Source organism: Xiphophorus hellerii, chromosome 6 (assembly GCF_003331165.1).
Source record: "Xiphophorus hellerii strain 12219 chromosome 6, Xiphophorus_hellerii-4.1, whole genome shotgun sequence".
Lineage (NCBI taxonomy): Eukaryota > Metazoa > Chordata > Actinopteri > Cyprinodontiformes > Poeciliidae > Xiphophorus > Xiphophorus hellerii.
The window spans coordinates 13140594-13166154 of NC_045677.1; the positions used below are offsets into that span (position 1 = coordinate 13140594).

At 41.2% G+C, this 25561-nt stretch overlaps 2 protein-coding genes across 2 annotated transcripts; one reads left to right on the forward strand and one right to left on the reverse strand.

Moving 5' to 3' along the window:
- On the forward strand, positions 1-11004 carry gpsm2 (G protein signaling modulator 2). The gene is given in 18 exon segments (XM_032565646.1): positions 1-211; positions 1136-1174; positions 2497-2861; positions 5295-5516; positions 5598-5733; positions 5845-5958; positions 5960-5985; positions 6074-6197; positions 6291-6406; positions 6884-7039; positions 7118-7226; positions 8203-8332; positions 9161-9237; positions 9321-9509; positions 9607-9766; positions 9853-10043; positions 10303-10347; positions 10349-11004. Coding segments are annotated over 16 exon segments (1980 nt in total). The 5' UTR covers positions 1-211; positions 1136-1174; positions 2497-2796; the 3' UTR covers positions 10469-11004.
- Positions 11005-11024: 20 nt separating this feature from the next.
- Positions 11025-25329, reverse strand: wdr47a (WD repeat domain 47a). Its single transcript, XM_032565645.1, is given in 20 exon segments — positions 11025-12341; positions 12428-12646; positions 12733-12864; positions 12972-13142; positions 13223-13376; positions 13378-13393; positions 13776-13933; positions 14068-14128; positions 14223-14272; positions 14274-14378; positions 14380-14467; positions 16071-16252; positions 17781-17898; positions 18911-19422; positions 19506-19682; positions 20330-20461; positions 20860-20944; positions 21076-21159; positions 21487-21654; positions 25134-25329. Coding segments are annotated over 19 exon segments (2745 nt in total). The 5' UTR covers positions 21645-21654; positions 25134-25329; the 3' UTR covers positions 11025-12198.
- Between the last annotated feature and the right edge of the window lie 232 nt (positions 25330-25561).

Genomic DNA, 25561 nt, shown 5'->3' on the forward strand with positions numbered 1-25561 from the left:
ACTAGCAATATAGCTACAATGATGTCTTTAAACTGGAGGTTTACCGAAGTTTTAGCAAAGTTATAGAATAAGGTTGCAGTTGATTGTTTTCGTCACACTTTATTCTTTAAGATAAGGACATTGGATTTTAAGCAGTTCGGCGTTGTAATCTTGTGAGAAATTACAGAAAAGAACAAGAGAAGTCACCATTGTTCGAGCTGGATCGTTTAACGTAAGTGTAGCGGCTAAAGTGGCTAACCTGTAGCTGCAACGGGATGAGTGAACTCCCTGCAATATTTGCCCACAAACTGAACTTTTACTTGACGTGAAGAGAGACAGACCACTACGCAGTGAAAGCTTGACGTTTACTATATGCTTCTAAGCCCAGAGAAATAACTTTGGATGAAGCTGGTATTTTTTCAGACGCATGCATATTAGATAAAGCAAAGTTTAAAAGTTGAGTAGTTTGTACTTTGTAAATAAACCTGTTGGATCGTGGTATACCCGCTTACACCGCTGTTTTTTATTGAGAGGCCCCAGTTATATTTCGCATCATGTCACGCTTGTAATTCAGTTATAAAAGCATGAACAGGCAAAGATTTAATCTGAACATACTACAGGTCAGGTTACTGGTTATGCAGCTAATCACTGACTGAAAGGTTGTGCAAAGTAGATCATATAATAATATGTATTTTAGTTAAATTAAACTACTACCCTTGGTAGGGCAGTGAAAAACATTTGCAATTGCTGTTTTTTTAACATGCTTAAATGCCTAATTCAATAGATTGTGCAGCACTACACAATCAAACCAAAATAACTGAGTGACTGGTGGTTTGTGGGCATTGATTTATTGGAGTCATACAGCCACAAATGCTTGCAGCACATTATTAGGAGAATATACAATATAGAAAAATTCTCTGAATTGTCAGCTATCAAAGCATTGGTTGATGGTTACAGTTGAATGGGTGGTCAGTATGAAATGTGTCATGGTAGATGGCTCTTTTTAGTACATAAAAAAAGTTTGGTATATCACACACTACAAGGGGCCAAATCCTGTGTTATTTTACATGTGGGGAAAAAGTTCAAAATCATGTGGAGGGGAGAATTAAAGGTTTGTTAGATGGTAAGGTAATCATGGTCTTATTTTTCCTTCCAGGCTTTCCAGATTTCCTGTCCCTGTGTGGAAGAATTACCGGTCAGTATCCATGAACTTGCTGAGTTATTTCTGTCTTTTGTTTTGATGCAGGCGTAGACTCACTGTGTAATAGTGGTGTACCCATATTTAGATTTGGTTGTCCGAGGCAGTAATTTTAGTTCTTTGAGGCCCAAAGAAAATAGACCACAACTATCTCAACTACCATGTTTTCAAAATGTAATGACATCTGTTCTCATGTCTTTAAAAAGACTTAGTCCTTATCTCCCATAAGGTCATTATTATTAGAGCTTTTTTCTCTTTTTTATGAACATTTACTCGGGTATTATTTGTTCTGGTTAAAGCAAAGTTAAAAGAGCAAGAAAGGAACACATCCCCATTGGCACATAAAAACAGCAGAGGATGGATCATCCAATGACAAGCACTTCTAATAATATGTGGGAGCATGTTCTGCAAAATCCTGAGAATTAACTCCTGTTATGATCATTCATGTAGCAGCAGAAGTAACAGGATGACCAAACTGATCATTTGGACACCACTCATAGCCAAGAAGTCTTGTAGCTGGAATTACAGTGAAAGTTGGTCCTATAAAGGATTCATGGGGTTGAATACAAATCCAGACCACACTTTTTAAGATTTATATTTTAGAATAATAATATTTAAGCTTTTCTTTCACTTCAAACCTGTGCAATCTGTTTAGCAGTTTCTTAATACCTAAAACTGAAAATTTAGCCCATTTACTAAATAACTTTTCTGCTCCATTTCTCTTTGTGTGTGTATGCAGTGTGTGTGTGTATGAGAGGGGTGGGGCACTATTTTTTAAGCCGGGGGGAAGCATTTAATGGTGGCTTATATGACCTCATGGAGAACTTAGGTAATGGCTGGCTTGGGTCTTTACTTTATGCAGCCACTCTTTGGATCTTCTCTTCTTCTGTAGTGGATGACTTTTTGGGTTTGAATGTTTTGCTTTTTACAGTTTTCCATGCAACAGGTTCCTAGACACTCTTTCTTTTTTTACCATTTTTTTTTTGACACTGCATTGGCATTTTTTCCTCCACTCTGCTTGCAAGCAGTGCATGCTGAGACATTTGCAGCTTTGTCACCTTGGTGCAACTTTAGAGCGCTCTCTCTCTCACACACACACACCCACGCACACGCACGCAGTCCAAGCTTGGATGAACTGAGTCACTGTCTTTTAGTCTGACAGCTCGGCTGAACCGGTCCCATCCTTGTTTTTATCCCGCCCCGCTCTCTCTCCCTTCCTGCCTGCCCCACTTGTGCACACTGCTGTTTGGTTGGTGTTGCCATGGAAGCTCGTAGCCAGAAAGAGGCTTCACATACAGCATCTTGTGTTCTCTTCACAGAGAGGCAGTGACGCAAAACACACAATATACGAAAGCAGCTGTGTGGACTCACTCTCAGGACTCTTCGGCTCTAGCACTCATGATTTTACGTCTCCAAGTTTACACTCAGCAGAGCGATAGTTGCAGATTTTGTCAAAGTTAGTGACTTTTTCCCCCCCAAGTCTTTTTGACCTCGACTTGTTTTTTTTTTTTGTTTGTTTTGCTTTACCTTTTATTTTTTCATCTGACTTGTTTTATTTTTTAATCGCAACCATTTTTTCGGGAACGAAGCTTGGATTTTCCCTCATATTATGCACTACGATGGATACCGGCGGTTCAGTGGTTAGCATGCGAACTGAGGAGCAGCCCTTTCATGTCCGCTACAGGTAGGAAGTTTACGTCTCTTAGCCTAAAGTTCAGTCAGTGTTGGAAGTATGAAGAAGCTCCTCAGCTTCTTCACCCTTATAAATGTGGCTGTGTTTTAGGTTATTTGTAGAAAACGTCTTTAACTACACAGATCTGCCTTGTAACTTGCTGAGGATGTGCTGCTGTTTACAATGGAAGGATAGAAGCTAAAGTTGAATATGAGCTTGGAAAACTTGTTTGCGACCTTGACACAAAGCAGATGAGCTTCTCAAACAAACCCGCTGTCCCTGCGAACTTGGGTAAATGGCTCCTGCAGCAGGTGTGTCCTGCTCCTGCCTGGTGTAAATATTTAAAAAGCCCTGAAAAATTAATCCTAGCTTGCTTTGTGTGTGCCCACATGTGTGTCCAGTTTGTCTGGACAGGGGACATCTATGCCTAGCCTTCATTGGGGGTGGGAGAGCTGACTTCTCCAAACCGGATGGTTAACGTCAATGAATTGATTCTATTAGACCACGGAGCAGAGTCTGACAGCTCTAATCAAGCTACTTAGTGTTCTCCAGCTCCATAATCTGTCAACTGCATACTTCGCAGACGTAATCTCAGGTGACCAGGTCACCAGGAGACAGAACACACCAAGGAAAGACGGGCAGATTAGCCGAGAAAGTGCTGATCGAACGAGTTCCTCGTGGCCATGCAGTGGAAGTTAATGCTGTGACAACACCCCAGGCGTCTCCTTGAACTTTATTCCTGGGCTCAGATATCTCCATGACGTCAGATGGCTAATGCGTTTGATCTTACTGCTTATTTTTAACCTTTTTTTTTTATTTTTTAAATTAGCAATAAGCACGTTTTTTATTAAGCGCTTTTGATGAGAGCTGGTTGGTAGATCCAGGGTAAAGAAGGTTGTCCATGCTTCAGAAAAAGACAAGGAGCTGCTGTGTGGAAGTGCCGTTTCCTTTCCAAGGGAAATTCTCAGCAGATGCCACTCAGGTGTTCCATGTGCCGCTGCTGTTGTTGCTGTAAGGCACGGAAAGCCGGCAGGTAGGCTGCCATTTGCCACAGCTGTAGAGTCTAATGGTATAATGCGTAGGGTTAGTTGTAAACAAAGGCATTCTCCTCTCATTTAAGGATTAAGACTGCTGAGCTGAGCTTTGACTGTTCAGGATATCGTCTTTGCTTTTGTTGCCAAATTATAGCCTGCCTGATGGTGAGAGAAGTTACTGTGATTGGCGATCTGCGTCAGCACAGAGGAACATTGCAGCTCGTATAAAAGCCGTAACATCATCTGAGGATCCCAGTCCTTGGTCTGTTTTTTATTTTTTTAATAATGACTGATTCAGGTCACAGCAAATATTTATACTTTTTTAATGGCCGAATAAAGACTAATGGATTGTGATCTGGTCTTTGTGATGGCCGCTCTAAAAAAAACAATTGACTTTGAAATCCTTTACCCACTTACCTAATTCATCAGGTTATTTCTGGTTTTGAAGATCAATTTGAGTCCAAGCTTTCACCTCCTGACTGATGTCCTGCTTGATTTGATATTTTTGCATATTTTTTTTTTTCTTGCGACAGCCATTTATTCTGTGAATCAGACCACAGGACATGTCGTCAAAAATTTAGTTCTTTATGTGTCCTTGGTTTTTTTGTTGCTGATAGTTGGATAACTCAGTGAAGTTCATACTTTTACATAATTGTGAACATTTAGCCTTCATGCATTAGAAAATTGTATCCAAGGATGAACCGGACTTGTGCAGGTCCACTTTTCTCTTTCTGAATATCTTGGCTGATTTCTTTTACAAATCCTTGACAACATGACCTCTGCTATCCCATAGTAACCCTGCATATTTAAACTTATGAGTTTGAAGAACGTAATGAAACATTCTCTCATCATTCCAACATTTAGTTAGTAAAAATAATTCTGCTGTTCTTAACGAACCGAAAACAGGAAGTGAAGCAGAAAAAATGTTTTCTCTCTTTTTTGTGCAGTTTATGTAAACATCTGGTTTCAGCTCTTAAGGCATATTTGACTTCTAGTTCCTATTTCAGAAAAGTTTCCAGATATAAGAAAACATTGTAGGATTTTGAGTTTTTGCTGTGAGAGAAACTGCTTTTTGGGGCAGTCCGAACGGATGTGAGACCTACCATAATAAACAAGCTCCAGTTGGATCCATTGTTTTCTGTAGATGGAAGGAAGAGGCTCTGAAAAAGTCCCCGATGAAAAGCTCTTCGCTTTGAACGAATGTTTGTTTCCCTGCTACGCAGAGAAGTTGACAGTTTGATGTTAGAGTTTAGCCACAAAAGTCCTGGGCGTTTTTTCTGCACAGTCAATACTTTTTTTTTATGAGATTCTACCAAGTTAAATCTCTTTACATATTTTTGTTTTAAGGCTAGACCAGATTACACAGATTGGAGAGTTTTATTTTTATTTTGATCGCCTTTTTCTTCTGTAGGATGGAGGTTTCCTGCCTGGAGCTGGCGTTGGAGGGTGAGCGGCTCTGTAAGGTGGGTGACTACAGAGCGGGCGTCTCCTTTTTCGAAGCTGCAATCCAGGTGGGCACAGAGGACCTGCAGGTGCTCAGTGCCATCTACAGCCAGCTGGGTAATGCCTACTTCCATCTGCATGACTACGCCAAGGCTCTGGAGTTCCACCGACACGATCTCACCTTGACAAGGTTGGATGCACTTTTAACAAGAGACCAACTACCCTTTAAATATGCACTTTTATTTATTGACCTTTAGTTATTGACTCTTAGAACCATTGGTGATCTGCTTGGAGAAGCTAAAGCCAGTGGAAACCTCGGCAACACATTGAAAGTGCTGGGTCGGTTTGATGAGGCTGTGGTTTGCTGTCAGAGGCATTTGGACATAGCGAGGGACATAAATGACAAGGTGAGAAACCCGTCATTACAACCCGTCGCATTCAAATATATTAGAGTTTCTGTTCCGGCTTTTTAAGAAAACCACACCTCACCCTGGGCATGTTTCCTTTTCTCTCGTCAGATCGGGCAGGCGCGAGCGCTCTATAATTTTGGAAATGTGTACCACGCCAAAGGCAAAAGTATTTGTTGGAGTGGGGCTGAGCCTGGAGATTTCCCAGAAGAAGTCATGACGGCAGTTGAAGAAAGCAGCTGAGTTCTACGAGTAAGGACTCAAGAGTCATAGTTCCACATATTTCAGCAACAGAATCCCTTTATCTAAACTGAAGAATTTGTTTGTTGTGAATCTTTAGAGCAAACCTGGCGATAGTGAAGGAGCTCGGGGATCGGGCTGCTCAGGGTCGAACTTATGGTAACCTTGGCAACACACATTACCTGCTGGGAAACTTTGGCAAAGCTGTGACCTCTCATGAACAGGTGGGAGGGGAAACTCTGACAACCCTCTCTCTCAATTTATGTTTTATCAGTGAACATTGATGGTGACTGAAATACTTTATGCTGTGCTTTCAGCGTCTGCTGATAGCGAAGGAGTTTGGCGATCGATCAGCAGAACGACGGGCTTACTGTAACCTGGGAAACGCTTTCATCTTTCTGGGGGAATTTGAAGTGGCAGCTGAGCATTACAAGTAAGCCACATCACGTACACGCATGTAAACCTTACAAGCATTATCACTAAAACTAAAAGTAGTAGCGACGTGGCTCAAAAGGCAAATGCACAACGCACTTCTCAGATTTTTTATTTATTGGACAAATAAATAATCAGATTTATTTATGAATATTTTCCGCGTGTAAAATACATTGAGTGTAGAGATGTAAAGCAAAGTTCTACTTAAATTAAGTGTTGCAGCAATGCTACAAAATCTCCCTCACTTTTAACACAATGCTTCACAATCAGCCTCTGTTTTTCCTGTTCTGTCCAAGCTGTTCTAAACATTTCTCTGTGAATGAAACGGCATTCACATCTAAAAAGAGGCCGTCTCCTTCGTATGTGACGTTATGCATTGTTCCTCGACTGATGCTTCCCCGAAGATTTAGAGCTTTTGATGTGGAAAGGAACAGTAAAATGACCTCAGACTGAAGCAGCTTGCCCTTTCGTTTGCCAGGAGGTCGCTGCAGCTGGCGAGGCAGCTGAAGGACCGAGCTGTGGAGGCGCAGGCCTGCTACAGTCTGGGGAACACCTACACACTACTGCAGGACTATGAGAGAGCCATAGACTATCACCTGAAACACCTCATCATAGCTCAGGACCTCAACGACCGGTACGAACACTCTGTGTCTGCTTTATCTTGGCCTTGGTCTGTAAATAGATTTATGTGCTTAATTTGATCTTTTTGTAGGATTGGCGAGGGTCGAGCATGCTGGAGTCTTGGAAATGCCCACACTGCACTAGGGAACCACGATCAAGCCATGCACTTCGCTGAGAAGCATCTTGAGATCTGCAAAGAGGTGCTTCACAGAGCCAAAGCAGCGGAAAACTTCTGCAAGTTTTAATGGTCTTCATGTTAAGTTTAGGCCGCAAACCAGCAGTAGGTAACGTTTATATATCAAAAAAAGAAACAACCAGTCTGAGCCAGGAGGAGGATTTTAGCGCTGTTAATCACCCTTGTGTATGCTGTTGCTCACAACCTCCCCTTTGCTCTCTGCTACGCCACAGCTTCTTTCTTACAGTGGAGCTTGCTCTGACTGCTCAGGCAAGCATTCAGGCTAGTTAGCATGTACCGATGATGGCGGATAAGCGATTTTCCTGCTACGGTAAGCTATGCTAATGTTTTTCCACCATTAACATAGATGCAGCGCATACATCAGCATAATTGACAGTGCTAAGACCCTCCTCCTGGCCCTGATTGGTTGTTTCTGACCAAACCGTGAACTTCTGAAGATGGCGGTAGGACAATAGGAAGTAGGCAATGGAGCTTTATTTTTTTTCACAAATTATCAGTCTCCTGTCATACTGTCATGACGTAGTAACAGTTCTAATATGTGAAAAACTTCTACAAAACTGTTACAAACTGCAGCTTTAAAAAGTCTTAAAGACGTCCAGATTTTCCATAATAGGTCTTTAATTTAATTGGCACTTTGAATTTGCACATTTGTTCATTTCTTCTATTTTTTTAATTATTAATTTTCATTTTCACAATAAGCAGGCTTATGTTTTAGTAAGAAATTAATTATTTGGGTAATTGAAATAAATAATAAATTTCTCTCTACTTGCTCATTTGGTGTAGAAAAGTGTAATATGAGATTTTTAATAGTTAGAAGTTGTTTCAAGTAACCTTATTGAAGCTGTGCTTTAAGAAGAAAATCACTGAACTTGAAAATAAAAAAAACTTGCAGAAATCCTGAAAAGAGCAGTTTGATTGTTATTTTGCAACATTTGATCCTCACTGGGTTTACCTGGCTGGTGTTTTCTGCTTCCTTCCAGACCGGAGACAGGAGTGGGGAGCTGACCGCTCGTATGAATGTCTCGGATCTCCAGACAGTTTTGGGTCTGAGCTACAGCACAAACAACTCCACGCTGTCGGAAAATAAGGAGATAGACCACAACCTGCATGGTAAAACCCCCAAAATCACAGTTCTTCGTTTCTTAAAGGGAGTTCAAAGTTTATAAGTGATAAATAGCCCACCTGCAGTTGGTTCCATTTAGTTTCAGGCCAGACGAGTTGATCCCAGAAGCTGAAGCTGACATTTGTCTGAGATGAGTTAACGTTTTTACAGGAGCCTTTTAAAGGACGTCGACTCTGCCTCAAGCGCTTACTTGCTTTGAAGTTTATAATTGTCTACATGAGAAATGGAGGTGCTGAGTGCTCTCCCCGTATGAAACACGGACTGAGAACAGAGCATATAAAGTGTTTTCAGTCTGAGAAACTGCCTCACAACAGCAAGGTGGTGTATAATACAACAAATTAGCATTCATCTAGCTCTATATTTATACATTCCACACCAGGTTGCTTCTGTGCTGTGACTAGAACCTTTGCACATGTTTCACACAGGAAGATCATTAATAACTCACTGTCTTCAACCTTCATTTCATGAGTAAGTAAATAGTAAATTATTTCACGGTCTAAAAAAAAAAAAAAAATTCAAATGAAACCTGCAGCCTACTGGTCCTAATAGCATTTACATTAACCACTGTGACATTTTTTTGAGAGGGGATCGGTTTTAAGAAGGTAAAAATTCATTTTGGTCTCAGACTAGCCGCTAGCTTCAGCATCTAATACCAACTAAGCTTGATTTCTACTCAGTAAAATTGCTAGGAGAGTCACCTACTGCAGGTAAGATACTGTATTTACTGCTGTTTTTATTGAATCTCCATCTGAAGATCCTGGACTGTCCATCGAGGTTTTTTCTGTTTTCGTTCATGTTACGTTGACGTTTCGCAGGGGCAAAGCCCAGGATGAGCAGACGACACAGCATGGAGAACCTAGAGCTGGTGAAACTCACTCCGGACAAGATGAATGTAAGACAAAAATAAGATAAGCTACAAGTTTCTGTTTTCATCAGCTACTAATGCTGCTAATCAGGTTAGTTGTGTTTTTGAAGGGTCAGAAGTGGAGCAGTGACATCCTGACCAAGCAGTCCAAACCGTCTCTGACCAAGAGCTCCTCCAAGCTGTTCTTTGTCAGCCGCCTGCGGGGGAAGAAGTACAAGATAGGAGGCTCCACTAAGGTCCTCCAGGACACCAGCAACACACTGGACACCAGTCAGACATCCACACAGGGACCACAGAAAGTATGCAGCACAGGATTCATTTCTTTTCTTTAATAATCATCATCAAACCCAATCAGTTCTTTTCTGTTTGTAACTTCTTGTTTTCTTTGTAAACCAGCGACTCACTCCTGAAATGCTTGGAGATGAAGGATTTTTTGACCTCCTGAGCCGTTTCCAGAGCAACCGCATGGATGACCAGCGCTGCTCAGTTCAGGACAGAGGCAGCAGGTTGTCGTTAAACAGCGGGCCGGATTCGCCCCCCAGAACCATCAGGAAATGTGGGTCAATGTAGTCGGTGTAGACAAAATTTAGAAAATCCTCAGTGATGCTTCATGTTTATTCATACTTTTTAAAAAATCTGCAGCTGTTTCAGAGTCTGTGAACGTAGCAGGATCGTCTGGCAGACGGCTGGAGGAATCAGCGGCCGCCGGGGGAAGCCTGCCTGGTCTGAGACTAAATCAGAGCAGCAACCAGGCCGTGTTGAACCACCTGATGGCCAACGCTGACAACGCCGAGCCTGATGAGGATTTCTTTGATATGCTCGTCAAATGCCAGGTGATTATTTATTTAGATCTCAAAGTTCATTTTGGGCTTTTATTTTTACTCAACGTTCTGGCTTACTACAAAGTCTAAAGTGCAGAACCAAGACAAAAGCGTTGAAGTGTTTTAAGCCACTCCTGTAATGGAGACATCAGAATTAACTCGCCTGGATTTTTATTTTTAATGGCCATTTATTACCATGACATAATTGCTTGATTGGCCAGCAGACTTGCCTTCCCAGACTAAAATGTCAAACTAACTTCTGTTCTCCCAGGGTTCCCGCTTGGACGACCAGCGCTGCGCCCCTCCCCCTGCCTCCGGTCCGAGGACCGACCGTCCCCGACGAGGACTTCTTCAGCCTCATCATGCGCTCTCAGGCCAAACGAATGGATGAGCAACGCGTCACGTTGCCTTCTGCAGCCAGATCCAGCTCGGACTAAACAAAGCACTAAAACGGGACAAAAATAAAATCTTTTTTTTTTTAATCTCATGAAGTTGTGAACTATGACGCGACTAACTCAAAGTACAACTCTTTTGTGTCGTTACATTTGTCCTTTTGGACAAAACAAAGCACTGTAAACATTGTACAGAATAAGGAAAAAATCTCAACTTGTTTCGCACAACTTGCACACCAACAATTTCAGCAGTAGCTTTACGGACTCCTTTTTTGTTGTTTAGAATGGTTCTTTATGAATGAATTTCATTTCATCTTAGTGTATTTTTCAATGCACAACTGCAGCTACGTTTGTATTTATTGTACCTTTTTTACATTTCTGTTTACTGCTGTCCCTGAATAATCTTCTGAAGATCACATTCGTGAATGAGTTTGTTTGAAAACAGAGGCGTGTATATGGGTAGTTTCCAAATACTTTCAAATAAAAAGTTTTAAAATCTCATTTAAAAAAAACAAGATGAATCTTTGCTATTTTGTATGAAATGTTTGAATGAGTTCAGAAATAAAAACATTGCTGTAGAAGTCCTGTTATTTTTTTTTGGAAAAGACACTTTATTGAACGTACCGGCAACTTGACCTCAAGCTTCAGTTCATTTAAGTTACTTTTAAAAACAAGAATTAGAAAGGCTCAATTTAAGAGCCACTAGCATGTCAAAAACAAATAACTGTACATACATACATTAACACTGAAATAAATAAATCTATGTGTTAGTTTGGCCTCATCTCAGAAAACAATATACTCTAGAATAACAAAAAACTTTTTAAGTAAATCTGACTGCTACAAGACAATGTTAATGAAAAAAATAATATATAAAAACAATGCATATGCCCCAAATAAATATTAAAAGCACCCGTGCTTCCATCCAGATGTCATTGTGCATATGGTTAGACCAAGACTGACACCTACTGTTAATACACCACAACAGCAGCAGACAAACCGAAGCTCACCACTGAGGAAAAAAAGGAATGATGGGATGTGCAACCGATATCTGAATACTGTACATCTCCTCGATGCTGGAATATTAAAAAGGTCCTTCATTGCAAGCAAGCCACTGCAACACAAAAACAACACACCGATTCCAAATTAAACCAACTCAGCAGCTAATTTACACATTCTGGGCTGCGGCAATGCGTTGGGATACGTCGACGTTAGCGACAACCTCGGATAGTACAACAATATCTGCAGAACCAGATGCGAGGAGCTTGCAACTGACAGAAATACTACATGTTACATCAGTTTTTCTCTACCTCAACAATAGCAGCGTTAGGGCAGCTGTTAGGAAACGATATGCAAGAGAAGGAATGTACAAATTCTTTACAGTGAATTCTATAAATGAGCGTAGTATTGTTTTTGTTATGGAGACTGAGAAGGCACCATCAGGGACAAAAAAAAAAACAAACACCAACTCGTATCTCGTTAAACCCCAACAATTTCTCGGTGAAAAGGACATGCAGAAGGAAACGTGTGTGTGTGTGTGCAAAGAGTGAAAACAAGATGACTCGCATGGGTTCAGCAATTTAAAGGAGAACAAACCAATATTTTAACCCTTAGGATGATAAGGAACATGCAGCATGTGCTTCTGATGTTTGTCCATTTGGTTTAGTCGAAAAGAAAGATTGATTTAGCAGTTTGTGTGAGCACGCAGCAGGGACATGACTATTCATAAAGGAAGAGAAGCATCGTTTTAGTGCACATCTTCTACATCTTGTTTTATATTAGGGGTTGTGTGTCCACAAAGTGACGGTGCGGTCAGCAGACGATGAGAGGAAGGACAGGTCCTGCGTGTGCCAGCGACACTGAATCACCTTGTCGCCGTGCTCTCCCACCACAGTCTGGGGCAGCTGTTTGGTCAGGTCACCTAGAAACACAACACAGAGACGTTCAACTTCGCTTTTTCCACACCAAACCGACAGAATGCATCCTGCACCGTTTCCACAGACGTACCTTGAAGGTTGGTGACCATGACCTTTGTGTCATAGGAACCGGTGAGCAGGTAGTGCGCTCCGGGGGAAAATCTGACGGATCGGACGTCGCTTGTGTGGGGCCGGTACACCTGGACAATCCGTCCTCCTCTGATGTCATACAGCATGCAGGCGCTGTCTTCCTGTCCTGTTGCTAGGAGACGGCCGCTTGGATCTACCGCTACAGAGGCGACAGGACTGCCTGTTCAGTGAAGAAGACATGAAGTCCAGTTAATACTTTGAATTTTTCTCCAAGAAGCACCAGCTTGCACCAAAATAAACACAGACCTGAGCCGTGGAAAGCAGTTCCCACAACTCTCACACAGCTGGGCACCCTGAGGTCCCAGAAGCGCACCGTCTTATCCTGGGAGCCCGAAGCAATCATCCAGCCTCCCCAGGTGTACAGAGACAAAATGTGACCTGGACAGACCAAATAAAACAATAATCATAGTACCTTTGCTTTATGACTCCACACCTTTATGTTTAAGCTCATGCAGAGAGGTGCAGAGGTAAATCTCTTGGGGCACCTGTGTGTCCACTGAGCGCGTGCAGCCCTTGCCCCCTCTGGCAGTCGGTAGTGTAGATGTTGCAGTCTCCGGCTCCAGCGCTGATCAGGATGGCTCCTCCACTTTCCGGCCCCTCCATGAAGGCCAGGTCTCTGATGGTGCCGTCATGCATGCTAAACTCCAAGTCCGGCCCTGGATAACAGAGACACACAAATCAAAGTTTGATTTTCACAAAGTTGACTCTATAGCGTAATGTCGGGGAGAGCTCTGACCTGTGGCGTTGCACGTCTCTGCGCTGAACGGCAGGACTTTGACATATTTGTCGTTGGAGCCTGTAGCCAGCAGCTGTCCGCAGTGACTCCAGGCCACGCAGTAGATGGAGCCTTTGTGGTGTTTGTTCCTCTTGAAGCGAACCACCGGCTGCTTTAGTTGGACTGGAAACACTACAGAGCAGAGAGCAGCAATGAGCAACATTGGCTTAACTGCTAAAAATTATGAATTTTTATTTTTTTTATTACAGTTTTTTCCTTTTTTTAAACTTGTCTGTTTTATTTCATAGCTCAGTTTAAAACTAAAACCATCAACTCAGTTCATTTTATGTCACTCCTACAATAACCTATCAAGCTCCATTTCAAAATTACACACAACATTTTAAAATAATATTTCCCCATGTTAACATTTAGTCCCAATTCAATTGTCTGTACATTGAATAAAACATGAAACAACACAGATGAAGTTGGCTTGTGAGTAAAACGTCATTTCACAGCATTGTGTGCATCTGGAGAGACTTCCAGATCAGCTCCATTTGAAAATGTGGTGTGCTACCTTGAGTTGAGTTTGTCTGGATAGGCGCACACTCGCAGTGTTTTGGAGTTGGATCCCACAGCGTAGAGAGCGCCAGACGGGTGAAAGGCAACGGCTCGGACGGCCTGAGTGTCCTCTAAAGTGTGCACTGGTACAAACAGGTCATTTGGTTTATCACCCTGAAAAGAACAGCAACATCTCAGTTTGAATAATTAAACACTTTATGGTGTGGGGGATAGCAACCCCAACAGCTGTGGATGTCCTGTACGTATTACTATTTCATTTTTGCTGAGTGTTTTTAGTGCATCCCCACCTCTTTGCTCCGGGTTAAAGAGCCAGGCGAGTCGCTCTGGTGACCTTTCGGTTTCTGTCCACTGTCAAAAAAATACAAACAAAAAAAACCCACCTCAGAAATACTTTCATTAAACAAAGGCGTGCAAGTGGGAACATTAAAAAAATCCCACCAACCTTGAGAGCACAGGGGACTCATTTGGAGACGAGACGACCCGGCCCCCTACTGCTGCGCTGCGGGGTGCTGCTCACCACCCCTCCCCCGCAGCTCCGGTTCTGCTCCGGGGTCACAGATGGAGGGTTGTTGTTGTCCTCGGAGGCAGGCGTGTTCCCAGTTCCCGTTGCACTGCTGGGTCAGAGATTTCACCTCCTCTCCCAGGTTCTCCATTCCCACATTGAGCTCCTCCAGCTTCTGAATGGACCTGCAAGAGCAAAGGCACATCACACCTTGCTCTCACAGCATATTTATTTCAGTTTAACTTTTTTTGGAAATAAAGGGGGAGATTTTTTTTACTTTTTTGTACAGGCTGACATAGAGGCAGCAGTATCTAGTAAAAACAAGAAATAAGAGGACAAAAAAAAAGATTTCATTATGCACAGTCACCCCTCTGAATAATGTAGAAGTCAACAGAGACTAGGGAGATTTATGGTAGGTGGAGGACTGGGAGGAAGACTAAATCAAACATGTTTTGTCCTGCTGAAAGAACTTAAAAACAAGTTTATACATTTTTCTTTCTTCTTTTTAAATAATTGTGTTTCTGTAAATCTACTGGAGTCGGATTACCTTCAAGTCTTCGCATGTGAAAATATAGTTATTAAGCAGGATTTTAACACTTAAAGTGAGAGTTCCCAGGTGGTGCAGAAGCCCGGGGGCAGATGGTGCCGCACAGCCTGGAGGGGGCTGCGCCACGTGAGGGGGGGCCTCAGTGGGACCCATTATTCTCAAGGCCTTTAATGTGTCAACTTTATGCTTTCTGACAGCTGCGCCTCTTTTGTTCGACAACACCATTCAAAAATTAACACGGCTTCTAACAAGCCGAGTCTGAAGAGCGCCGACGTCTTTCCCTGCTTCTTTACAAACTGTAGACGTTACATAATGAATACAAAGTGGAACATAGATGTGAGAAGAAAAAGGATGCACGAGATTTTTTTTAGATTCTGCAAAAAAAACCCAACAAAACTGAAAAGAATTGTTTTTGTTTGTGTTCAGCCCCCCTGAATCAACACTCTGTAGATCCACCATTTGCAGGATTTCATTGCAAACATTACCTGGACATTTCCAGCATATGAAAATGATTTGCTCTACCACGTAATTCTAGTGCAAGTCTGGTTGTGTGTTCATGCTGGAAGGTGAACCTTTAACCCCAGGCTCGTGTTTTTCGCAGCTTCTTATGTTTTTCTTCCAAGATTGTCCTGTTTTTCGTTTTAATTCGAACTAGCTTCCCTATCACTGCTGAAGAAAAAATTCATCCCCACAGCATGATGCTCCCTCCGCCATGTTATCACGGCACAATCCATACCACCAGCTCATTTGCACATACCATTTTTTTTTCTTTCTTTGTATTTCATTGCCATCAAACTGCTATCTGATTTATATAACAAAAATACAAATCAAAATAGTTTAATCGCATCTTGCTAAACCATCTTTAAATTTCATAAAAGATGTGACGATTATGAAAATAAAGGTGCTCTCTTGTCTGTGATGATTCACCAGGATGCACCTATGGTGTAAATACACTACAGTCCAATCAATGACACAAATACACAATTTTCAACTAAATTATAATTTTCTAATTCAATTATGACAATCATCATTTATTAAGATGATTTGAACGTTGTCCTAGAAAACAGATACTTTTATAGAAAGCAATATTTAAATTAATATGAAGCAAATATGTTACAGGATCTACATTTTGATCATGATAGCAAGATGCTATCACATGTCATATTTCATTAGATGTGTCATATGAAATACGTAATTCTCAAGTGAAATACAAGAAGTCGAAGGTCCTGCTGTGTCCGTACCTGTTCAGGAACTTCTCGGTGAGGCTATGCTGCATGTCGCTGGGTGGAGGGTCCTGCTGGACGCCTCCCTCCAGCAGCATCTGCTGGTACATCTGCCTCTGCTGCTGCTTCTGCTCCAGGTGCTGCTGCACACGCAGCCGCTGCCGGTAAAACTCCTCGTACTTCTCAGTCGACTCCCGTAACTGAGGACAGAGCACGGCGCACATGAGAAATGTAGTCATTCATTTTCAAAGCACAATTTGTTTGAGGCATAATGAATGGATTTGGTTTGAGCAGGAATGACACGGTTGACTGTTTTAAAGAGATGGAAATAAATTCCTGCTGTTATTTTGTTCAAGGAGACAGAGAACAACTGAGGTTTCCTTAGAGATTGAACCATTTAACAAACACTTCTGATGTATTTCATTTTATTGATGTTTTAGTCACTGTCTGATATGTCGATTTAATTAAACAGAGATCCAACACAAATTTACAACCTTCTGGGCATTTAAGAAGAAACACAAAAACCTAGTCTGATTGAATTATCTCAACTAATAATGAAACAACAAAACTAAGATTAGGTCTACTTTCAAGATCTATGACACACAGATGTGTCAATAAGAGCACAGCTCATGACCTTTGACACCTGTATTCTGTTTGTAAAAAAAATGAAGTTGTGACATTGATATTAAGGAATAGATAAATCACTGTAAAAAGATATTGAGAGACTTACATTTTTAGTATTCTAGATAGTCTAAAAAAAAACATTTTTCTGAATTCTATTTTCTTACTTTTTGTTTTTTATTTATTTCCTTTTTTGTCCAGACAAGAAAAATGACTAAAGCAAGTTTCATACTTTCCCACACATCCCCCATTTAAAGAAAAACTAGAGCATTTTCGAGTCTCAATCTGGAAATTTCAAAGGCTGCTTTGTGAACTCTTCACCTCTCCTGTCAGCTCAGGTATAAAGGGGAGGGAAGAGGGTGATACAGAGAGCTGAGGACAGGTCACTTCCCCGCTCTGTCGTCTGCTTCCTGCCCTGCTGAGCCGATGGGAACAGATTGACTGAATGTTTGGGGAGAGGCCAGAGCCTGGCTTTGTGCCAGACGTGGGAAAGAGGCACAGAGGAAAACAAGAAGGAGAAAGCTGAGATATGAAAGAGACCTCAGAGGCTCGTACTCAGGTCTCTGCCTCCGGTCTTCATGTGAATCTTTGTTTGACACTGACAATTAAGTTTTAGTTTTATATAAACTTACAATAAATGACTTAACTGAAGATAAAGGGAAACACAAAGGGGCTCACAATAGGTACAATTGAAGCAAACAAACACAACTCCCCATTTAAAGCAAACACAAGGGCATTGATGACCCATTTATGTAGCTCAGCCACTGAGTCACTGATCCCTAATGACATGCAGCCTCATTAAGCTGATTATTTATCAGCTAAACAGGTTGAAACACTTTGTAGATTTTTCATCAAAGTCTAAAATATGACATCTTTGAGACACAGATAAGTTACTACCAGTTCTTTTTTTTGTTTTGGTCAGTTTTCAAAGCAAATAGAGGCACCCTCATTATGCAGGATGAACTTCCCTCTTCATTAGTGACACTAACGTAGATCGATTCAGATTAATCAGAACCGACATCGTTACTGCAGGCAGAACTCATCCATTGAATAAATAAAAACAACAAAGACATTATTCGGCAGCACTCCATCAGGACAAACATTCACCTCATTCCTGTCAGCAGATTCAGCCGTCGGTGCGTCCTCGCCTGGAGCCGAGGCGGGCCGCGCGTTCTGAGCTGCACCAGAGCTCAACATCTTATCTACGGGTGTGTCGGTTCTGGATCTGCACATGCAAAAAGACCGCAGCATTAGAACATCGGCTAAAACCTGGAATCACCGATTTAGTAAATCCCAAATAATCACAACAAAAATGCTTTTTTTCCTGACAGATATTTGTAGATATTGATGGATCAGACAGCAAAATATTTAGCAAATTTAGAGACCTAGCAATATATGCTGTCACAGCAAACAGCTTGAACTAAAATAAGTATTCAATAAATATCATGCATTTTAGCTGGATATGCTAATAATAGATTTTAGTGATGCTTGTTTAATGCAGCATGAAAATGGTTGAGAAGTGAGAGGTGGTGGGGAGTGAAGTCATTAAGAAACTGCATGTCATCTGTTTGCCATGATCCCAGAACAGAAAGACATTAACACTGTTGAGATAAAGATCTTTTAGATTTATCACAAATCCTATCACTATGGCAACACTTGCCAACATTATTACATACTGTATTTTTACACTTTCATGAGACCCTGGTTTTGTATAGATCTTCAGTTTTCTGACACTATAGTCTATGAATACTGAATTTAGCCAATTCTGATTTAGCTTTAGGAAGTATAAATATTATTGTTAGTTTCTTTTTGGTTCCTAATAAAGAAATCATCTAAATGTTGAAGAACACAGATTTCCCCATGCAGAAAAACAACAAGCCTTTAACAACTCTTAGCATAGGAGTATTGTCATTCTAATGCAGAGTCAATGCATTTAAAGTCTATTTTATATGTCCAGGTTTATTGTTTCATCTTTCACTGAAGCTGCAAACAGATTTTCTGCTTCCTCTGATTTCCTTTTCAAACGTCAATCTCCTGCTGACAAGATCTTACTTAAAGTCTTCTTGATTTAATAACTTCCATACTGAAGAGTGTTGGTGTTAAACCAATCAATTATTTTCTAGCTACGGTGTGTTCACTGGCTGGAAAAGATTGGATTTTTTGTTTCTGACGGGCACATCACACATCACGGCCGTTCTGGCCCAAAATCATCAGATTCTGATAATCGGATTTCTTACGTTTCAGGGGATTCCTCGAAGATGCTGTGGCAGTCGGAGCTTTCCATCATCAGACTCCGGCTCAGGTTCTGTCCTCCTGCTCCTGGATAGTGGAAGTTTGCAAAGGAGTGAGACATAGGAGAGACCCCTTTTCCTGGCGCAATCTCCCCGCCACTCGCCCTCTTATCTTGGCCCGACAAGCCGTAGGACAACCCATCCAGAGCTGGGTTCAAAGACCGGGTCATGTAGGTGTCTGCAGACTGAGGGCGCCGAAGCGGAGAGGAAGGGTACGGGGAGAGTTTGCTGATGAGCGGCGTGAGCAGGTCGGCATAGCCGGTCTTAGATGGCTTGACCAAGCGGTCAACATGGATGTTGAGCTGCTTCTGTTCAAAGGCGCAGGTGAAAACACTGTGGGAGAGGTTCTGCATCCAGGAGAGCAGCGACAGGTCCAGATCGTCGCAGCCGTTACCGCACAGCATGTCGACACCCAGAAGGACCTCGCTCTCTGTTATCTCCTCGCCTGTTGCCTTGCTCTGCACACACACAAAAAAAGCCCGAATGTTAATCATTGTAAACAGAACAACCCAGTCCAGCATACATCTTCAGTAGTTCCCACCTGGCAGAACTCCACACAGCATTCATACAGGACTCCTTTGAGAAGCAGCTGAAAGAGGCGATCCCCGCTGGCCTTAAAGCCGGCTTCACTCAGCTTCCTGTCTGCGGGAATAAACTCGGCCACCATGTTGCAGGCCTCCTCAAAGCACTGCACTCTGGCTGTACTGGGATTCCAGTCCTGAGGGAGGAAAAAATAATTAAAGTTACAAGCTATTGGACTGTTATTTTAGCAAAAAGAAACAAGTTTACAGGTCATTTATTCCCAATACACAACAAACAAGTATCCAGTTAAAATCTAGATGTACCTGTAATGTTTTTTAAAGTCTTAATCTGTAAAAATATGGGTCTCCTCCCACCAGCCCTACTAATTCCTCTTTAACTGAACTCTAGTTCATTTTCCCAGAAAGTTCAGTTCATTTGGGGAGGAGCGAATGAGCAACTGAACCCTGATGTGGACCATAAGAGCAAAATCTGGTCCGCCTAAAAACCTAGGTTTCAGTTCGGTTCAAGTGAACTCTGATGTAGTATGAATGCAAATGTGAATGCAGAGTGGACCGGAGTGTGCTCCAAAAGCAGGAAACGAACTATACTGCAAGGCATTCTGGGTGAAAACAACCAAAACAAAAGCATGAGTCTTCCTGTAGTGGTTTTTTCACTTGCTGTAGTGAAAAAACCAAAAGACCGATTTTTTGCAGTTTTTTGCCAAAAAAAACCGAAATGAAAAATCCTACGACCACTAAAATCATTACTCATGTTGCAATTTTGGACCCCAATCAAACCGAATCTGTTGGACCATCAGGGGTGAAAACAGCCTAGGAGTCTCACCTTGAACTCAGCGTGGTTTGTGAGGCGAGGCAGCGTCAGCAGCAGACACAGTTTGCTGTAGTCATCTTTGGATGGGCAGAACTCTTCCAGAGCGTGGAGGCACTTCACCGCTTCCTGCATGGTGAACTCCAGCTAGCAACATAAAACACACGCTACTCAGCAGCAAGACCAAAACAACAAACACATGACACCACAGGTCTTGGTATCACTTTAGATTTAAATTTGATGACAAAAGCTGAATTTTGGGAGCTGTCAGCAGTTTTATTGCAAATATTTATCCCTGTAACAACTGAGTGAAAAACTTGCAAACCGTTAGTAAATGGAAACCTGTAGGTTTTTATTTTGTAGTTGAATCAAAATATTTCACTTTTGATATTTGGAGGGTTTTGTTATAAATGTACTAAATTGTATTTTTTTCTATAAGAGATTATACAACTGCAATAAAAGATTATTTTACACATCCTTACCAGCAGTGCCAGTAAGGGTGGAAGGTTCTTTAAATTGTAATCTGGCTCCAGATTTGGACTTACATGCTGTGGCTCGTCTTCAGCAGACATGGCATTATTCACACACAGGGCCTCCAGAAACTTCTGCTTCAGGATGATGTAACGAAACCTGAGGAGAACGTTTCTGTATTTTATATTCACATGATAAAGGTGCATAATTACTGTACACAGCTTCATCAAACCCAACAAAAAATATCAAAAATTGACAAACTGGAGACATTAAAAACCAGATTGGCTCACCTTTTCCTGTCAAACTTGTCCATGCACTCAAGAGGCTGAATGAACTGCAGGACCTCATCCCACTGGCCATCAAGGATCAGCTGCCTGAAACAAAACCAAACAGTTTTCCCATTTTTAGCTCTGATGTGGAAAGAAAATCTGCAGAAAATAACTTTTGGGTTAGGGTTAGGGTCATTCATCTCTATAAACTAATATTTCTTAAGGAAAGTTTTAAAAAGACCAAAGTAAATGAAAGAGAGAGAAACTATTCACACTAGAAGAAAATTTCTCAAAAATGCATTCAACAGTAAGACATGTTGGCTTCAATTAAGACCAGATGTCCAATTTGATTCAGGTCAAAGGACTCTATCTGAATGTAGCAGATAGAGTCAGAAACGTTGGACACACATAATCGGTGTGCAGCTGATTTACCTGAGGAACAACATGTCGTCTGAGTAGAGTCCATTGATGACGCCGCTCTCCTTTTCCAGAGCGAGCATGCTGATGTGCAGCTTCTTGGAGTGGAGGAAGTCCAGTATCACCTTGATGATCTCCACCTCCTTCACATTTATAGTTTCTTCAGCCGTCATGGTGATCAAGCTGGAGGGACAGGAGCAGGGAAGATAAACACAAAAGACCAGGGAAGCAACCAACATCACAGCTGTCCTGTATTATATACGTATATATATAAATTTTTTAGAAGTTTAAGAAGTTAGGCAAAACAAAAGCCTGAGCCCACTGCAGCAGACTGGGGGAAAACAAGTTATGAAAAGAAAATGGGCTCATTAAAACTGCATTTTATTCATTAACTTTTATCAAGACAACCATCTGTTTTCTGCCACTTTAGCTCTCTGCTGAGAACATCTTATAAATTAAGCATCATTATATAAGGCGGACCTAAATACTATCACACGTCACTGTAAATTTAAATAGATGTACAGTAGTTTTTAAATTTAAAAAAGTGACTAAATGTGCAGTAAAGCCAGCTAGTTTTTTAGGTGTCATCTCCATTTTAGGAGCAATGGCCTCGTCATGGCAGCAGCTTACAGTAAACAACATAAACCACTTAACAAAACGGACAAAAAAGAAAATACTTTGATAAGTGAGTAAATAAAATCAAATTTGCAAGCAAATCTGGTCAGAATCATTGTAGAAAACAACATGTTTTTATCTGATGCGCAATACTGGGAAAAATCAGTAGGCTCACATACAAATAAAGATAATTATAGTAAATACAAAATGTAGTTTTGAATTAAAAAAATATAAAAATCAGACATTAAGGGGGGAAAAAAGGATCCAACCTAACCAGGCCCTACAAAAAAATTGCTCCAGGTCAGCGCATGATGAGTTGCTTTTTGAGATCTGTTAGCCTACTTCCTGTTTTCAGACGGGTTCTACTCAAAGAATTTCTAGATTCTGCAGGTCAAGCAGTAATCACGCCTGGATTACTGGTTGACTATGTGACCAAAACTAAACCAAAAAATGATTTAATGATTTAACAAGCAGGTAAATTAAATTTTCATACAGAGCCAGTTTGGGTTGAACGCCTAATTGTCCTTGAATAAATCAGCATCATGTGTTAGGATCAAATTGTTGTATTAATTTGCGTTACATTTGTTTTATACATAGATTTGTTTGATGATCTGAAACATGCAAGATGGATGAAAATGCAAAAACAAAAGAAATATGGAAGGACAAAATACTTTTTCACAGCATAATACCTCATAAAAATAAAAAAAAAATTATAAACTGTTGTCTTTTGTTACTCAAACCAGAAAAAGTAAAATGTGTTTCATTGAGATTCTAAACCCAGAACTGGCAAGATGGTGGCTCCTAACGCAGCAACAAATCAACAAGTACGTCTAGCACACATCTAACCATCTCTAGATTTAAAACAACCACACAATCTGTTATTTACAACAAGTTTTTTTTCTGTTCAGCTTGTTATTTACATATTAATTTGAAATTTTTTTGTGGATGCATGATGAGTTTTATCCACGCTGATTATTACTTCGTAGGCCATTGTATCTTTATGCAGCCATAAATTAAACTAAACAAAATAAATACTGCCACACTGAACTTTAACCACAGCAAAATGTAAAATCCCAATAAAAATATTTGCATTTAGATACAGTTCATTCTTTAAATGCCCACAGAGCTCAGGAGCATTTCATCTTATGAGTGTCGTTTCTCCATTTGGAAAACAGAGGCTGTAATTATGTACTGTGACCATGCTTCATTTGTAACAAGATGATCTAATTTTAGTTACTGTGTTTTTACAGTTTACTCATTAACTTTTAAACAGTGACCGCAAATCAAAAAATGAGCCTACATGCCTAAATTTGGCACAATTACAAGACGAGCTGAGGAAATCATGCTGATTAGTGTTCATTGTTGCTTTTAAACTCAAAGATCGAGATAAAAGATAGTTGAGTCAAGCAGAACAATAGCAGTGACACATGTTGAATAGCTTGAATGCGAGTCAAAATCTGTATTTAGAGTACCTTGGGACGGGATTCACATCCTTTCAGCTTTCCAGCTTGTCATATTAAAACCTACATGCATTTTATTGGGACTTAATGTCAAAAACAACACAAAGTAATGCATAATTATGAGGAGAAAGGAAACTGAAATTCTTTAACATGACTATGAAGGCTGATCATAGTTAATGGAAAGATGGATGGGATCAAAAACTTGTTAGACGCTCCATGTCACTGTCAACCAGGTCGAAGTTCACCCCCCCAGGTTTAAATCAAAGCATATCCATGTGTTAGAATAGGTCCAGTCAAAGTCCTGGCCTACAATTAGGGGCAGGTTGATTTCCTTCATTTTGAGAGATTGCCTGATGCTTACATATGTGAAACCAAACTTACCTACCTCTTTATATTTAAGAACACTACCACATGTGAAGTTGAAACAAGTTAGTATTGTTTCACAAGTACTGTCCAATGTTTTTCTATGAAATCAGATTGGAGCACCGAACTTGTATTCTGACCTTATAACACCTGACAGTTATGAAAAAAAAGGCTTCTTAAAAAGCAGGTCATGCCTTTTAAAGATTAGTGATTGGCCAGAAAACTGCAATCATTACTCGACAAATAATTGAAAATCAGTGGCAACATTTCTACTCTGGTATTACAAAACATAAAGTGGGTTCATGTTTCACTCTTGATATGCACAAAGCTTGCAGAGGTCGACACCAAAAGACTTAAAAGGCATAACTCCACCAAAACGTGGAAGTATTAAGTCTGAATGTACACCTCACATTTTTATTTGACTCACCCAACATAAAAAAAAAAAAAAAGAAAATTTAAACGTGTAGTGGAAGCCCTTCTCCAAAGCCCTGAGTGAAATAAAAAAACAAAATTGACATGACTGAATCTGTGTGCTCATCAGAGGTTATCCAACCTGCATCAAACAACAGCACAGCTTTATTTCAAGGTGCTCTGGACAGCTAAGCAGGTTGTCCTGATTTGTGATTCAGGTAAATTAGCTGTATGGAAATGAACTGGCACTCGTGTTGGTGCCATTTGCCTTCATGGCCTCACCATCCTGGACTGATAGAGAGTGTTGGACTTAAATGTTGTTTATTCTGGATGTAAACCAAGATACTTGTTGCCACATACAATTTTAAGGAGTCAAACCATAAAAATCTCTATAACAGAGCATAAAATTATGCAAAACCCATGTTGTTTTCATAAAAAGGAACAATGTGTGTGAGCTGTCATTAAAGAACAAGCCCCTGTTAGAAAGCCTGGACCCAATGAAACAAGAGCCAACAGTACTGCTAAGCTAGCCAATGGTTAGCCAATAACAAGCATTAAGCCACAGAGTCAAACAGCATAAGAAGCTTAAGTTGCTTGTTAACTCTGTATGGGCCCTGAATTTAGCCGCAGGATTAGAGCAGAACCATCAAATGGCTAGTTACTGTCAGGGCTCATACAAAGCTGACTAATTTAACCAGCGGTAGGAGGGGAGCTAGCCAGGGCCGAGGAGGGGAGAGGCATCATCCGCTAGTTAGCTGGACAGGCGGGGTGACAGCTCCAAGCACCAGAAACGAGAAAAACAACAACACTCACCTGCGTCTAAAAGTACATGGAATAAAAACGCCGGTGTGTTTCCCCGCTGTTCACAGGCGGTGTCACGGTGACCCCGTCACCAGTTCTCGTGTTGCTCCTCCGTGTCTGTATCCCCTCCTCTAGCTGGATGTTTCTCCGCCGCTGCGCTCACTGACTGCGGTCTCTGGAGCCGCCCTGCCCAGCCCGCTGCCTGCCTTCTGCTGCCTGCAGAGCACCGCCTCCATCCATCCTCCGCACATACCAACTTCATGCACAATTATGGGGTGTTTCCTGTGAGCAGGGAATGGAATGAATATCCATGAGGTTTATATGTAACAATACATGGTATGTGTCTGATAGACAGTGGCATGGACAAGGGGTGCTGCTGATGAAAATCTTGTCTCAGGGGCCAACAGACCTAATTTCAAGGTTAAATCTGCATGTAGACT